The sequence below is a fragment of the Lampetra fluviatilis genome, unplaced genomic scaffold, assembly GCF_964198595.1.
Source record: "Lampetra fluviatilis unplaced genomic scaffold, kcLamFluv1.1 SCAFFOLD_178, whole genome shotgun sequence".
NCBI classification, from domain to species: domain Eukaryota; kingdom Metazoa; phylum Chordata; class Hyperoartia; order Petromyzontiformes; family Petromyzontidae; genus Lampetra; species Lampetra fluviatilis.
Window position 1 is genome coordinate 131,214 of NW_027620859.1, and position 17,500 is coordinate 148,713.

Below are 17,500 nucleotides of genomic sequence, written 5' to 3' on the forward strand. Positions count from 1 at the left end.
CGTCGCCGCTAATTTGCACAGGTACACGTGGATTCCCGCCGATTTGTCGACACCAAAAGGCAAGCTTGGGGCGGCGCAGGCCGTGAACGCACCTTTACATCAGACGCACCTTAACAACTCTTGGAACCTCCGAGTTCAACGAGTCTACACAACAACGGCTCATTCCTGGCAGCGGTTTCAGCCGCACCACCTCTACATAACAAAAGGCTCAGTCCCATTTGCACGCAACTTTACAGCAGCCGCACTTTAACAACTCTTGGAACCTCCGAGTTCAACCAGTCTACACAGCAAAGGCTCATTCCTGGCAGCGTGCTTCAGCCGCACCGAACCTCACAATAATAATATCCAGGTGCCTACATTGGCTCCTCCCACCCTCAACCAGTATATATACAAGGACTGTTTCCTTGGAATTTCTCTTTACTTGATACAGCAATCGTGCTGTGACGGTTCCACCTGAAGACGGAGGCTTGTGTTGCCTCCGAAACGTCGTGATTTTTATTTTATTTTTAATTCTACTTTTATTAATTTTAATTTTTTACCTACGCGAATTTACCGAAAAAACCTAAGAATATGAATCCTTGCAGTCACGAAAGCTTCAAATCTAGATTTAACGTTCAACTGCTTTCGCACCGCACGTGGCCAGAACCATGCTCATCGAAGGACAACAAACTGAACCACAACAACCACCGGTTCTGTAAACAAAACGAGTTTGTCAATCTCGATGAGGAACTATAAGCACGCAGCCCCAGTGGCTTCCTAATATCGGACGGGAAGAGCGTTCCAGACGGCCGCAGACGCACAAAACGACGGCAGAAACCCAGACAACACACAGTCCCTCGCGTTACCGCTACCCCCCCCCCTCCAAGACAAAGCTCCCCCCGTGTAGCCTTAACAGACTGTAGGGGCAAGTGCTGTTAGCGAGCACCTATGAAGGCCGGCACGGCACACGAGGGGGTGGGTGGCCAGCACCACGCCCGACCGCCTTTGTCTCCCCAGTGGCGATGTTTACACACTGCACCAGGTACTCATTTGAGGCCGAGTCGACCTAGGGGAGGCCCAGGACCGGTTCAGATAATCGTCACTGCGTGTGTTGGCCGTGAGCGGGAATCGAACTCGGGTGGGCCGGGTTCGTAGCGCAGCGTAGCGCTACCCACTACACCACCGCTCCCCACTCTCTCACACACACACACACAAAGACAAAGATCCCCCATATAGCCTTAACAGACTGTAGGAGCAAGTGCTGTTAGCAAGCACCTATGAAGGCCGGAACGGCACACGAGGGGGGTGGGTGGCCAGCACCACGCCTGACCGCCTTTGTCTCCCCAGTGGCGATGTTTACACACCGCACCAGGTACTCATATGAGGCTGAGTCGACCTAGGGGAGGCCCAGGACCGGTTCAGATAATCGTCACTGATGTTGGCCGTGAGCGGGAATCGAACCCGGGTCGGCCGGGTTCGTAGCGCAGCATAGCGCTAACCACTACACCCACCGCTCCCCCCCACACAACAACCGCCATTCGCCACTAAGTGGCGGTGACATCACCACGATGCTTGTGCCAGGCTATGTGCACCTTGAGGCCCCCCCCCCCCACACAGATACACACAGACAGACGCAGTGTACGGTGGGAGGGGAAGGCACGTTAGGCCCCTCGCGCGAGGCACGGGCTGTCGTCCCCCGTGTGTCGTCCCGTCTTAACGTGGACCCCACCAACACGAAACAACGCTCACTCAGCCAGCGCCTCCTATCCTCTCGTCTCGTTTGGCTCTTTTGTTTTGCTTTTGACACACGTTTGGACAGTCGCCTTCGCTCACTTAGCTTCGGCTCCGCACTCAACTCCTTAATCGGTGCCCTACCTGATGACAGACCAATTCAGATCTTATTGGTCACCCCCGTGCCCCTTATTTCATTCTGTACACTACGCTATACACGATACACTACGCTATACACTACGCTATACACTACTATACACTACTATACACTACGCTATACACTACGCTATACACTACGCTATACACTACGCTATACACTACACCATACACTACACTACACACTACACTACACACTACGCTATACACTACGCTATACACTACGCTATACACTACTATACACTACGCTATACACTACGCTATACACTACGCTATACACTACGCTATACACTACTATATACGCTATACACAACACTACACCATACACTACACTATACACTACACTACACACTACACTACACTATACAATACACTACACACTACACTATACACTACGCTACACACTACACTATACACTACACTACGCTACACACTACACTATACACTACACTACACTATACACTACACTACACACTACACTACGCTATACACTACTATACACTACTATACACTACGCTATACACTACGCTATACACTACGCTATACACTACTATACACTACTATACACTACGCTATGCACTACTATACACTACTATATACTCTATACACTATACTATATACTAATATACACTACTATACATGACACTATACGCTACTATACACTAACGCTATACACTACTGCACACTACGCTATACACTCCACTATACAAGACCATACACTACACTATACACTACACTACCATACACTACACTACCATACACTACACTATATGCTACACTACTACATGCCTGTCAACACCCTTATCAGCGCCCTACCTTATGACAGACCAATGCAGGCCCCGTACTGGTCACCCCCATTCATCGTACCAAGTCCCATCATCACAAGGCAGAAACACAACACTAATGGACACACAAAAGACGATGTTTGCCTTGTTCCTCGCATTGAATTCGCTGCACGCCACAGCGCCGGGGGCCTTCATAGGCGCTGCTGCTGCTACTCGCTACGAACAGCACTTGCCCCTACAGCCTGTTAGAGGCTACACGGGGGATCTTTGCATTTGTGAGTGGGAGAGTAGCTGAGGTGAGTGCGTGAGTGGGTGGGTGAGCGTGTGAGTGAGCAAGTGGCTGAGTGAGTGTGAGAGTGAGTGTGAGAGTGAGTCGCTGAGTGAGTGTTTGAGTGAGTGGGTGGGCGAGTAGGTGGGTGGGTGTGAGTGTGTCTGTGTGAGTGAGTGAGCGAGTGACTGAGTGAGTAGCTGAGTGAATGAGTGAGTAGGTGAGTAGGTGTGAGTGTGTCTGTGTGTGACACTGGGGAGACAAAGTCGGCCGGGCGTGGTGGTGCTGGCCACCCACCCCCTCTGTGTGTAGCCACAGTGCCGGTAGCCTTCATAGGCGCTGCTGCTACTACTCGCTACTAACAGCACTTGCCCCTACAGTCTGTTAGAGGCTACACGGGGGATTCTTTGCATTTGTGAGTGGGTGGGTGAGCGTGTGAGTGAGCGAGTGGCTGAGTGAGAGGCTGAGTGTGAGTCACTGGGTGAGTGTTTGAGTGAGTGAGTGGGTGAGTAGGTGAGTAGGGGTGAGTAGGTGAGTGTCTGTGTGTGACACTGGGGAGACAAAGGCGGCCGGGCGTGGTGGTGCCGGCCACCCACCCCCTCTGTGTGTGTAGCCACAGTGCCGGTAGCCTTCATAGACGCTGCTGCTACTACTCGCTACTAACAGCACTTGCCCCTACAGTCTGTTAGAGGCTACACGGGGGATCTTTGCGTATCTGTAAGCGTTCCACACGGACCACATTTGGCCGCTTGCAATAACAAACGCTGACGACTTCCTCATCGGTGTCCGTCCTTCATTTCCCTGGACAGGGAATACAGGTTCAGCCGTACACGGGTTGACATCTACACGTCCTAGACACTGCAGACACTGAAAGTCTGTGTCCATAATCGAGGTGGGGGTTTTCTTTTTGTTGTTTGAAGTTGGATCACGTAAATAAACACAGGGTGATCATTGTTTTTTTTACCCTTCTATCTGGCAACAAAACTGACACCTTTTTTTTACAAGGAGTCATGTTTGCATAGACCACAATACCTGCAGTCATAATGCAAACAAAAAACACAACTCTGATAATGTATGTGCACTGTCCTTGAAGTTGATTGGTCCACACCCGAGACAGCTTTCCTTAGAGCCCAGTCTCACATGGTGTTGGACCAGATGACGCCAAAAGGCGCACAACTCAAAGACAATGCACCATCAGAGTGTGAGAGCTCTGGGTGAAGCATTTACACCATTGGAACCTCTCCTTTGCCAGTAGCAAAATATGATCATTGTTTTTTTTACCCTTCTATCTGGCAACAAAACTGACACCTTTTTTACAAGGAGTCATGTTTGCATAGACCACAATACCTGCAGTCATAATGCAAACAAAAAACACAACTCTGATAATGATATGCACTGTCCTTGAAGTTGATTGGTCCACACCCGAGACAGCTTTCCTTAGAGCCTAGTCTCACATGGTCCTTGAAGTTGATTGGTCCACACCCGAGAAGGTTTCCTTAGAGCCTAGTCTCACATGGTGTTGGACCAGATGACGCCAAAAGGCGCACAACTCAAAGACAATGCACCATCAGAGTGTGAGAGCTCGGAGTGAAGCATTTACACCATTGGAACCTCATTTGTGTTTGAAAAAGATGGACCCAATTTCAAAGCAGCATATTTCACGATGTCAAGACGTTACAAGTACACGAAAAGTGTTTAATGAGGTATCGAGTTTTGCTAAACATTCTATAAATGTGTAGTGACAGAGAAAGGTCACTACTGTGTCGGCCCGTACGAAGGCTGGGGGCCCCAAGGGGGTGCCTGGGGGGTCACGTGGTGGAGGGATCCGGATCCTCCCAGAGGTGGGGGAAGTGAGGCGTGTCCGGGGAAGGGAGGCGTGGCCTGAAGAGAGCCAGCCAAGCCAAACCAAATATAAGCGTGGTGTGAACGCAGAGCGAGGCTGCTGTTGTACTGTACTCCAAGGGGAAGACATCTTCGGTCGTCAAGTCCCGAGTCGTCGTCCTGGGCCAGGCAGGCCGTTGCCTGCCTGGTCCAGTCTGTGTCGTGTTCCAGAGTGTTAGTGAGTTGAGGAAGGTGGTCACCACCTCATGTAGAGTGTTATATTATTTACCGTTTAATAAATAGTGTTGCCTCCAAGTTGCGTGTGTGTGCACCTAATTCGGTCTTACTACAAATGCTCTACGTGCCCTCCACCCGCTGTACGGACAACATCGAGACGAGAGTTGAATTCGTCCCAAACGCCTCTCAAAGTGAGAGGCGTTTGGGACTCACTCGCTCACTCGCTCGCTCACTCACTCCGACACTCACTCACTCCGACACTCACTCCTACACTCACTCCTACACTCACTCGCTCACTCACTTCGACACTCACTCACTCCGAAACTCACTCACTCCGAAACTCACTCACTCCGACACTCACTCACTCGCTCACTCACTCACTCCGACACTCACTCACTCGCTCACTCGCTCACTCACTCCGACACTCACTCCTGTACTCACTCACTCCTACACTCACTCACTCACTCGCTCACTCACTTCGACACTCACTCACTCCGAAACTCACTCACTCCGAAACTCACTCACTCACTCGCTCACTCACTCACTCCGAAACTCACTCACTCGCTCACTTACTTCGACACTCACTCCGACACTCACTCACTCACTGGCTCACTCGCTCACTCACTTCGACACTCACTCACTCCGACACTCATTCACTCACACCTACACTCACTCACTCACTCCTACACTCACTCACTCACTCCGACACTCACTCGCTCACTTGCTCACTCACTCCGACACTCACTCACTCCGACACTCACTCACTCGCTCACTCCGACACTCACTCACTCCTACACTCACTCACTCGCTCACTCCGACACTCACTCCTACACTCGCTCACTCACTCCGACACTCACTCACTCCGACACTCACTCACTCCTACACTCGCTCACTCACTCCTACACTCACTCGCTCACTTGCTCACTCACTCCGACACTCCGACACTCACTCACTCACTCCTACACTCACTCACTCACTCCTACACTCACTCGCTCACTTGCTCACTCACTCCGACACTCACTCACTCCGACACTCACTCACTCCTACACTCATTCACTCGCTCACTCCGACGCTCACTCACTCCTACACTCGCTCACTCACTCCGACACTCACTCACTCCGACACTCACTCACTCCGAAACTCACTCACTCCGAAACTCACTCACTCGCTCACTCACTTCGACACTCACTCGCTCACTCACTCACTCCTGCACTCACTCCTATTATTTAGTTTATTTTCTTTCTACGTGACTTTACCGAAAGGACCAAAGATTAATCTCCATCTGTTACTGCTGTGTGGGAATCGAGCGATTGCCAGGATGTTGTGTGATCGGTAAAATTATTCAAAGCGCACCAGCAACCACCATCATCATCACCATCATCATCACAACCACCATCATCATCACAACCACCAACATCATCATCATCATGCCATCATCATTACAACCCCACCATCACCAGCAACCATCATCAAAACCCCACCACCATCATCACCATCACCACCACCATCACAACACCATCATCACCACCACAATCACTATCACAACCCCACCACCACCATCACCAGCAACCATCATCATAACCCCACCATCATCATCACCATCACCACCACCATCATCATCACAACCCCAACACCATCATCACCACCCCACCACCACCATCATCACCATCACCACAATTATCATCAGCATCATCACCACCACCACCACCAACCATCATCACAACCCCACCACCACGATCATCACCATCACCACGCAAATGAAAAGATTTCCGAGATTTCCCGAGGGGAAAAGAAAATGACAGCAGCCACGGACATTTTCGATGATGATTAACCTTCGTCTTTGGTTCTTTCGGTAAAGTCACGGAGGTAGAAAAATAACAGATCACGACGTTTCGATCGCAAAAAAGCAACCGTCGTCAGGTGACGGCTGCTTGTGTGTGTGTTTGTATGTGTGTGTGTCTGTGTGTGTGTGTGTCTGTGTTTGTTTGTGTGTGTGTTTGTGTGTGTGTCTGTGTCTGTGTGTGTGCCTGTGTCTGTGTGTGTGTTTGTGTGTGTGTGTCTGTGTGTGTGTGTATCTGTGTGTGTGTCTGTGTTTGTTTGTGTGTATGTTTGTGTCTGTGTGTGTCTGTGTGTGTGTCTGTGTGTGTGTCTGTGTATGTTTGTGTGTGTGTCTGTGTGTGTCTGTGTGTGTGTCTGTGTGTGCGTCTGTGTGTGTGTCTGTGTGTGTGTCTGTGTGTGTGTCTGTGTGTGTGTCTGTGTGTGTGTCTGTATGTGTGTGCTTGTGTTTGTCTGTGTGTGTTTGTCTGTGTGTGCTTGTGTGTGTGTCTGTGTGTGTGTATCTGTGTTTGTTTGTGTGTTTGTGTCTGTGTGTGTCTGTGTGTGTGTGTCTGTGTGTGTGTGTGTTTGTGTGTGTGTCTGTGTGTGTCTGTGTGTGTGTCTGTATGTGTGTGCTTGTGTGTGTGTTTGTCTGTGTGTGCTTGTCTGTGTGTGCTTGTGTGTGTCTGTGTGTGCGCACGTGTGTGTGTGTGTGCCTGTGTGTTTGTGTGTGTCTGTGTGTGTTTGTGTGTGTCTGTGTGTGTGTGTCTGTATGTGTCTGTGTGTCTGTGTGTGTGTGTGCGTGTGTGTCTGTATGTGTGTCTGTATGTGTGTGTCAGTATGTGTGTGCTTGTGTGTGTGTTTGTCTGTGTGTGCTTGTGTGTGTGTGTGTCTGTGTGTTTGTCTGTGTGTGCGCACGTGTGTGTGTGTGCCTGTGTGTGTTTGTGTGTGTCTGTGTGTGTTTGTGTGTGTGTGTCTGTGTGTGTCTGTATGTGTCTGTGTGTCTGTGTCTGTGTGTGTGTCTGTGTGTGTGTCTGTATGTGTCTGTGTGTCTGTGTGTCTGTGTCTGTGTGTGTGCGTGTGTGTCTGTGTGTGTGTCTGTATGTGTGTGTCAGTATGTGTGTGTCTGTGTGTATGTTTGTGTGTGTGTTTGTGTGTGTTTGTGTGTGTTTGTGTGTGTTTGTGCATATGGCGGTACCCCGGGGTAACGTAGACCCCTCCCCCCGGAGTAACGTAGACCCCCCCCAGGGTAACATAGAACCCCCCCCGGGGTAACATAGACCCCTCCCCCTGGGGTAACGTAGACCCCTCCCCCCCGGGGTAACGTAGACCCCTCCCCCCCCGGGGTAACGTAGACCCTCCCCCCGGGGTAACGTAGACCCCCCCCAGGTTAACATAGACCCCACCCCCCGGGGTAACGTAGAACCCCCCCGGGGTAACGTAGACCCTCCCCCCCGGGGTAACGTAGACCCCTCTCCCGGGGTAACGTAGACCCCCCCTCCCCCCGGGGTAACGTAGAACCCCTCCCCCCCGGGGTAACGTAGAACCCCCCGGGGTAACGTAGACCCCCTCCCCCCGGGGTAACGTAGAACCCCTCCCCCCCGGGGTAACGTAGACCCTCCCCCCGGGGTAACGTAGACCCCTCCCCCCCGGGGTAACGTAGAACCCCCCGGGGTAACGTAGACCCCCTCCCCCCGGGGTAACGTAGAACCCCTCCCCCCCGGGGTAACGTAGAACCCCCCGGGGTAACGTAGACCCCCTCCCCCCGGGGGTAACGTAGAACCCCTCCCCCCCGGGGTAACGTAGACCCTCCCCCCGGGGTAACGTAGACCCCTCCCCCCGGGGTAACGTAGACCCCTCCCCCCCCCCGGGGTAACGTAGAACCCTCCCCCCCCGGGGTAACGTAGACCCTCCCCCCGGGGTAACGTAGACCCTCCCCCCCCCGGGGTAACGTAGACCCTCCCCCCGGGGTAACGTAGAACCCCTCCCCCCCGGGGTAACGTAGACCCTCCCCCCGGGGTAACGTAGACCCCTCCCCCCGGGGTAACGTAGACCCCTCCCCCCCCCCGGGGTAACGTAGAACCCTCCCCCCCCGGGGTAACGTAGACCCTCCCCCCGGGGTAACTTAGACCCTCCCCCCCCCGGGGTAACGTAGACCCTCCCCCCGGGGTAACGTAGAACCCCTCCCCCCCGGGGTAACGTAGACCCTCCCCCCGGGGTAACGTAGAACCCCTCCCCCCCGGGGTAACGTAGACCCTCCCCCCGGGGTAACGTAGACCCCTCCCCCCGGGGTAACGTAGACCCTCCACCCGGGGTAACATAGACCCCACCCCTCCGGGGTAACGTAGACCTCCCCCCGGGGTAACGTAGACCCCTCCCCTGGGGTAACGTAGACCCCCCTCCCCCCGGGGTAACGTAGACCCCTCCCCCCCGGGGTAACGTACGGGGAAGAGTGGGGTGGGGGTCAAGTTTTGACAGATTTTTTTGTGTAAATACGAAATGGATGACCCCTAAAAGTACACCCCTGGGGAAAAAAATGTATAAAGTGTCCCAGAAATAAAATATTTAGTTGCCTCAAATATAACATGTTTAATTGCCTCATTTCATCAAAAATAACATGTTTAATTTCCTTAGAAATAAAACATTTGCCTCAGAAATAACATATTTAATTGCCTCAGATATAAAATATTTAATTGCCTCAGAAATAACATGTTTAATTGCCTCATTTCATCATAAATAACATGTTTAATTTCCTTAGAAATAAAACATTTGCCTCAGAAATAACATGTTTAATTGCCTCAGAAATAACATGTTTAATTGCCTCAGAAATAACATGTTTAATTGCCTCAGAAATACATTTGTCTCAGAAATAACATTGAATTGCCTCAGAAATAACATGTTTAATTGCCTCAGAAATGACATATTTAATTGCCTCAGAAATAAAATATGTAATTGCCTCAGAAATAACATATTTAATTGCCTTAGAAATACAACATTTGCCTCAGAAATAACATATGTAAGTGCCTCAGAAACAAAATGTTTCATTGCCTCAGAAATAACATTGAATTGCCTCAGAAATAAAATATGTAATTGGCTCAGAAATTACATATTTAATTGCCTTAGAAATACAACATTTGCCTCAGAAATAACATATGTAAGTGCCTCAGAAACAAAATGTTTCATTGCCTCAGAAATAACATTGAATTGCCTCAGAAATAAAATATGTAATTGGCTCAGAAATTACATATTTAATTGCCTTAGAAATACAACATTTGCCTCAGAAATAACATATGTATGTGCCTCAGAAACAAAATGTTTAATTGCCTCATAAATAACATTTAATTGCCTCAGAAATAACATTGAATTGCCTCAGAAATAAAATATGTAATTGCCTCAGAAATAACATATTTAATTGCCTTAGAAATACAACATTTGCCTCAGAAATAACATATGTATGTGCCTCAGAAACAAAATGTTTCATTGCCTCATAAATAACATTTAATTGCCTCAGAAATAACACATTTAATTGCCTAAGCCATTTTATAGTCATTCGGAAGCCCGGGTTACCGCGAAAAGTATCATTTATAGAGAGAGAGAAAGAAACAAGAGAGATACACTCGACTGGATGAACAAATGCAAATGATAATAACGATCATAATAATAATACAAATCGTAATTGTAGTTTAAAAAAAAAAAATTCAGAGACGTTGCAAAGCACGCGATTAGGGCCTTTGAGTCGGACTCACCGTGTTCGGTAAAAGCAGCCCTCCAACCCGGCCGCCTTTGTCTCTCTCGCTCTCTCTCTCTCTCCCTTGCCAAGTTGTGGAGAAGGTTGTCGCCGTCGAACGTCGGAGCAACGTTGGGAAGCGACGTTCCAGCGACGTTGCGGCAACGTTGCGGAGCGACGTTCCAACGACTTTTCACGAGGCTTCCTCGTATGGAAGAAAGGAAGTCGGAAGTGGCGGCGCGCGGGGGGTGCTGGGAGTGACGTTTCAGGCGGGAAAGGGCGGGGGGGGGAGCCGACGCGCGGCCATCTTGGGTAGGGGTGAAATGAATGAATTATTAAAATGCATCTTCTTGGTTCTTTCGGTAAAGTCACGTAGAAGGGAAGTAATAAAATAATAAAAATAAAACATAATAAAATGAAATAATTCTCACGACGTTTCGGCTACAACGCAAGCAGCCGTCTTCAGATGAAGGAAGACGGCTGCTTGCGTTGTAGCCGAAACGTCGTGAGAATTATTTCATTTTATTATGTTTTATTTTTATTATTTTATTACTTCCCTTCTACGTGACTTTACCGAAAGAACCAAGAAGATGAATCCCTGCAGTCACGAAAGCTTTAAATCGAAATATTAAAATGTAGTTTCGCGGAATGAATAAAAGAATGAATGTGAATGTATAAATCGCCTGATTTTTAGTTTTCGTGAAAAAAGAAAAGAAGGTGAAAGCCCCAAAAAAGTAAAAGGACACTGACGTTAATTTATATTAACGTCGAATATATTATTTTGTTTGTGTGTATGTAGGTATTGTGTCGCTATGTTGGGTAGGGGAATTGCAATAGTAGATGAGCAGGACGCCGCCATGTTGGGTAGGGAAATCGCAACGGTAGCTGAGTAGACGCCGCCATGTTGGGTAGGAGAATAACAACGGTAGCTGAGCAAGACGTCGCCATGTTGGGTAGGAAAATCTCAACGGTAGATGAGCAGGACGCCGCCATGTTGGGTAGGGAAATCGCAACGGTAGCTGAGCAAGACGTCGCCATGTTGGGTAGGGGAATAGCAACGGTAGCTGAGCAAGACGTCGCCATGTTGGGTAGGGGAATCGCAACGGTAGATGATTAGACGTCGCCATGTTGGGTAAGAGAATAGCAACGGTAGGTGAGTAAGAAGTCGCCATGTTGGGTAGGGGAATCGCAACGAGTGGGTTAGTGAGTGGGTGAGTGAGTAGCTGGGTAAGTGGGTGGGTGTGTGAGTGAGTGGGTGGGTGTGTGAGTGAGTGGGTGGGTGTGTGAGTGAGTGGGTAGGTGTGTGAGTGAGTGCGTGGGTGAGTGAGTAGTTGAGTGAGTGAGTGCGTGGGTGAGTGGGTTAGTGAGTGGGTGGGTGAGTGAGTGGGTGAGTGAGTGGGTGAGTGCGTGGGTGAGTGAGTAGTTGAGTGAGTGAGTGCGTGGGTGAGTGGGTTAGTGAGTGGGTGGGTGAGTGAGTGGGTGAGTGAGTGGGTTAGTGCGTGGGTGAGTGAGTAGTTGAGTGAGTGAGTGCGTGGGTGAGTGGGTTAGTGGCTGGGTGAGTGAGTGAGTGCGTGCGTGGGTGAGTGGGTTAGTGAGTGGGTGAGTGAGTAGTTGAGTGAGTGAGTGCGTGTGGGTGTGTGAGTGAGTGCGTGAGTGAGTAGTTGAGTGAGTGAGTGGGTGAGTGAGTGACTGGGTGAGTGGGTGGGTGAGTGAGTGACTGAATGAGTGAGTGGGTGAGTGAGTGCGTTGGTAGCGAAGGCTACACCGTGGTGGTGGGGGGTGAGGAATCTTTAACTTTGCTTCGTGTGCCACGCGGCACGTGGTGAGCGGTGGAACGACGACGATGACAGCGACTCCCTCCCCCCTCCCTCGAGATTTCCATGTGGTGACAAAAAAAATGGCCGCCGCCGCCGCCATTTTGTCCGCCGCTGGCAAGGGTGGACGCGAAAAAAAACGACGAAGGGGCTGTTAAATAATTAATTTATTGCTCAACTTCGACGACTCCTCGACGATCACCGCCCCATCCCTCCCCATCCCCCCCTTGCTCCCCTCCTCCCTCCCTCCCCTGACCGGAGGGGCACAAGCAAAGCCTCAGATGCCCGCCGCCGTCGCCGTGACGTTTGCCGCGTGGTCATAGTTAGTTGGCCTGTGACGTCGTGTGTGCGTACGTCATGCGTGTGTATGTGTATTGTGTGTGTGCGTTGTGTGTACGTTGTGTGTCCGTCTGTTGTGTTGTGTGAGTATGTTGTGTGTGTTGTGTGTACGTTATGTGTACGTCTGTTGTGTTGTGTGTGTACGTATGTCGTGTGTGCATGTGTTGTGTGAATGTATGTTGTGTGTGTTGTGTGAGTGTGTGTTGTGTGTGTGTATGTACACAGCCAACAGCGCTAATCGGAGGTGCGGGTGGCAGGGGAAACAAGAAACCAGTGAATGAATAGGTGGGTGAGTGAATAGGTGGGTGAGTGAATAGGTGGGTGATTGAATAGGTGGGTGAGTGGATGGGTGGGTGAGTAGGTGGGTGAGTGGGTGGGTGAACATGTGAATATGTGGGTGAGTGGGTGGGTGAACGGGTGAGTATGTGGGTGAGTGGGTGGGTGAGTAGGTGGGTGAGTGGGTGGGTGAGTGGGTGGGTGAACGGGTCAGTAGGTGGGTGAGTGGGTGAGTATGTGGGTGAGTGGGTGGGTGAGTAGGTGGGTGCGTGAGAGGGTGGGCGGGTGAGTCGTTGGGTAGGTGGGTGAGTAGGTGGGTGAGTGGGTGGGTGAGTGGGTGGGTGAGTGGGTGGGTGAACGGGTTAGTAGGTGGGTGAGTATGTGGGTGAGTGGGTGGGTGAGTAGGTGGGTGCGTGAGAGGGTGGGCGGGTGAGTCGTTGGGTGGGTGGGTGAGTGAGTGCGTGAGTAGGTGCATTGGTGAGTAGGCAAGTGCTCAGATGTGCGAGTGAGTGGCCGAGTGTGTGGATGAGTGAGTGTGTGTGTACGTACGGAGCCAATGCGTTCGTCAATCTAGATGATGATGATGATTTAAAAGTGCTTAAGCTCCCTGTGGCTCAAGGCGGAAAGAGGAGCGTTCCAGACGGCCGTGGACGCAAGCGCGTCAGGGTTTTTGTTTGTTCGGGTGAGAGCGCGTGAATGTTACGTCGTTAAACCCCGCCACCAGCTGACACAGGTAGTGTGTTGGAGAGCGAATCCCGCGAACGTTTACAATCTGAGGTTATGACGTTTCGCCGGTAAATTTACAACCTCCTCCACCTCCTCCACCTCCTCCACCTCCTCCACCTCCTCCAACTCCTCAGCCGTGTCCACGCGGTGCGGTGGATGCGGCAGTAGCGGTGGCGGCTGCGGTTGGAATGTGGCGGTTGGAATGTGACGGTTATAATGTGGCGGTTAGGATGTGGCAATTAGGATGTGGCGGTGAGAATGTGGCGGTTAGGATGTGGAAGTTAGAATGTGGCGGTTAGAATGTGGCGGTTAGGATGTGGCGGTTAGGATGTGGCGGTGAGAATGTGGCAGTTGGAACGTGGCGGTTAGAATGTGTCGGTTAGAATGTGGTGGTTAGAATGTGGCGGTTAGGATGTGGCGGTTAGAATGTGGCGGTTAGGATGTGGAAATTAGGATGTGGCGGTGAGAATGTGGCGGTTGGAACGTGGCGGTTAGAATGTGGCGGTTGGAATGTGGTGGTTAGAATGTGGCGGTTAGAATGTGGCGGTTAGGATGTGGCGGTTAGAATGTGGCGGTTAGGATGTGGCAATTAGGATGTGGCGGTGAGAATGTGGCGGTTGGAACGTGGCGGTTAGAATGTGGCGGTTGGAATGTGGTGGTTAGAATGTGGCGGTTAGGATGTGGCGGTTAGAATGTGGCGGTTAGGATGTGGCAATTAGGATGTGGCGGTGAGAATGTGGCGGTTGGAACGTGGCGGTTAGAATGTGGCGGTTGGAATCTGGCGGTTAGAATGTGGCGGTTAGGATGTGGCGGTGAGAATGTGGCGGTTGGAACGTGGCGGTTAGGATGTGGCGGTTAGAATGTGGCAGTTAGAATGTGGCGGTTGGAACGTGGCGGTTAGGATGTGGCGGTTAGAATGTGGCGGTTAGGATGTGGCAATTAGGATGTGGCGGTGAGAATGTGGCGGTTGGAACGTGGCGGTTAGAATGTGGCGGTTGGAATGTGGTGGTTAGAATGTGGCGGTTAGAATGTGGCGGTTAGGATGTGGCGGTTAGAATGTGGCGGTTAGAATGTGGCGGTTAGGATGTGGCGGTTAGGATGTGGCGGTTAGAATGTTGCGGTTGGAATGTGGCGGTTGGAATGTGGCAGTTAGGATGTGGAGGTTGAAATGTGGCGGTTAGAATGAGGCGGTTTGAATGTGGCGGTTGGAATTTGGTGGTTAGAATGTGGCAGTTGTAATGTGGCGGTTGGAATGTGGCGGTTAGAATGTGGAGGTTGAAATGTGGCGGTTAGAATGTGGCAGTTAGAATGTGGCGGTTAGAATGTGGCAGTTAGAATGTGGCAGTTAGAATGTGGCGGTTAGAATGTGGCAGTTGGAATGTGGCGGTTAGAATGTGGCAGTTGGAATGTGGCGGTTGGAATGTGGCGGTTAGGATGTGGCGGTTAGAATGTTGCGGTTGGAATGTGGCGGTTGGAATGTGGCAGTTAGGATGTGGAGGTTGAAATGTGGCGGTTAGAATGAGGCGGTTTGAATGTGGCGGTTGGAATTTGGTGGTTAGAATGTGGCAGTTGTAATGTGGCGGTTGGAATGTGGCGGTTAGAATGTGGAGGTTGAAATGTGGCGGTTAGAATGTGGCAGTTAGAATGTGGCGGTTAGAATGTGGCAGTTAGAATGTGGCAGTTAGAATGTGGCGGTTAGAATGTGGCAGTTGGAATGTGGCGGTTAGAATGTGGCAGTTGGAATGTGGCGGTTGGAATGTGGCGGTTAGGATGTGGCGGTTAGGATGTGGCGGTTAGAATGTGGCGGTTAGGATGTGGCGGTTATAACGTGGCAGTTGGAACGTGGCGGTTAGGATGTGGTGGTGAAGCCGGGGCAGCGGTTGGCTTTGATGTTGCGCATCGCTCGTGCCACCTCGACGCCACTCCGCCTGGCCAGCGCCCTCCTGCCCAGCGGCACGATGCCCGTCACGGTGAGGGAGCGGTCTGCAGGCGGGGAGGGGGAGGGAGGGAGGGGAAGGGAGGGAGGATGGAGGGAGGGGAAGGGAGGGAAGGGAGGGAGGGGGGGGGAGGATGGAGGGAGGGGGGGGAGGGAGGAGGGAGGGGGGAGGGAGGGGGGGAGGGTGGAAGGGAGGGGGGAGGGAGGGGGGGAGGGTGGAAGGGAGGGGGGAGGGAGGGGGGGAGGGTGGAAGGGAGGGGGTTGGGAGGGGGGGAGGAGGGAGGGGAGGGAGGGGGGAGGGGAAGGGAGGGAAGGGAGGTAGGGAGGGGAGGGAGGATGGAGGGAGGGGAGGGAGGAGGGAGGGGGGGAGGGTGGAAGGGAGGGGGGAGGGATGGGGGGAGGGTGGAAGGGAGGGGGGAGGGAGGGGGGGAGGGTGGAAGGGAGGGGGTTGGGAGGGGGGGAGGAGGGAGGGGAGGGAGGGGGGAGGGGAAGGGAGGGAGGGGAGGGAGGATGGAGGGAGGGGGGGGAGGGAGGAGGGAGGGGGGAGGGAGCCGGGTGGGAGAGGTTGACCATCCATGATGGGATTTTCCTAGTCAGAGATTCGATGACTCCGTCGGAGCATTTGAACTTTCCACTTTGCCTTTCTCTCCCTTGATCAAGAGAAAGCCTTTGGCAGGGTTGACCACCGGTATCCACTCGGCACTCTGAAAGCTTTTGGTTTCGGGGACTGGCTTCGTAGGATTCATTGGGTGGCTCTTACAGCGTGGCCCGGTGTCGAGTCAAAGTTAACCGTGGACCAATTGCTCCCACAGACTTCAGGCAAGGGCGGTCCTACGTCAACATGCGTCTACTTCGACGCCAACTCACCGCATTCACTCTCAAGGAGGGCGACTCACGCGGCGTAACGCTCCGATGTATTCTAGATTTTGAAGCTTTCGTGACTGCAAGGATTCATGTCCTTCGGGTTTTTTCCGGTAAAGTCACGTCGGTAACAAAAAATTTAAATATAATGAAAATAAAATAAAAATCACGACGTTTCGGAAGGCAACACACGCTTCCGTCTTCAGGTGGAATTCCTAGAGACACGACCCGGTATATATACTGCCCCTCCCCATCCCCCCTCCCCCCCTCACCTTTGGCCACGCCCCCCATGACGAGGAGGGGCCCTGATTGGGTGGGTGTCTCCAGCTGGGGGCAGCGGCACGCCGCCCCGTTGCGCAACACCAGGGGCGGGGCCACGTGGTGGGCGGGGCCACGTGGGTCTTGGGGGCGTGGCCTAAGGTCTCCCGGGCGCAGTGGCCCCGCCTTCAGGAGGCGGGGGGGGGGGCGGCCCCTCCCCCCCGCGCCGAGTCGGAGGTCGCGGCCCAGCAGCGCCACGCTGAGGCCCGCGGGGATTCTCAGGGCTGGGGGTGGGGGGAGGTGGGGGGGGGAGGGGGGTGGGGTGGTGGGGGGAGGTGGGGGTGGGGTGGGGAAGGGTGGTGGGGGGGTGGGGGGGGGAGGTGGGGGTGGGGTGGGGTGGGGAAGGGTGGTGGGGGTGGGGGGGTGGGGGGGGGAGGTGGGGGTGGGGGTGGGGGTGGGGTTAGAAGGGGGGGAGGGGAGTGGGGTTAGAAGGGGGGGAGAGGGGGGGGCAGAGTGGGGTGCAGTGGGGGGGTGGGGGGGGTGGGGGGGTGGGGGGAGGTGGGGGTGGGGTGGGGAAGGGTGGGGGGGGGAGGTGGGGGTGGGGGTGGGGTTAGAAGGGGGGGAGGGGAGTGGGGTTAGAAGGGGGGGAGAGGGGGGGGCAGAGTGGGGTGCAGTGGGGGGGTGGGGGGGGTGGGGGGGGTGTGGAGGTGGGGGGGGGTTAGAAGGGGGGGAGAGGGGGGGGCAGAGTGGGGGGGTGGGGGGGTGTGGAGG

The 17,500-nt window shown here is 52.8% G+C and overlaps 1 protein-coding gene and 1 long non-coding RNA gene across 2 annotated transcripts in view; both read right to left on the minus strand.

Moving 5' to 3' along the window:
- The window catches only part of LOC144954445 (uncharacterized), a 17,757-nt gene extending 7,034 nt beyond the window's left edge, over positions 1-10,723 (minus strand). The window contains exon 1 of the long non-coding RNA XR_013641195.1: positions 10,539-10,723. This is a non-coding gene — a long non-coding RNA (uncharacterized LOC144954445). The remainder of the gene's footprint in view (positions 1-10,538) is intronic.
- A 3,045-nt stretch (positions 10,724-13,768) lies between these two features.
- LOC144954447 (secreted frizzled-related protein 1-like) overlaps positions 13,769-17,500 on the minus strand; it is an 8,181-nt gene continuing 4,449 nt past the window's right edge. The window contains exons 4-5 of the mRNA XM_078884948.1: positions 16,744-17,013; positions 13,769-15,657 (exon numbers count right to left, since the gene is read on the minus strand). Of these exons, the coding sequence (XP_078741074.1) occupies positions 15,524-15,657; positions 16,744-17,013 (404 nt within the window). The 3' untranslated portion in view covers positions 13,769-15,523. The remainder of the gene's footprint in view (positions 15,658-16,743; positions 17,014-17,500) is intronic.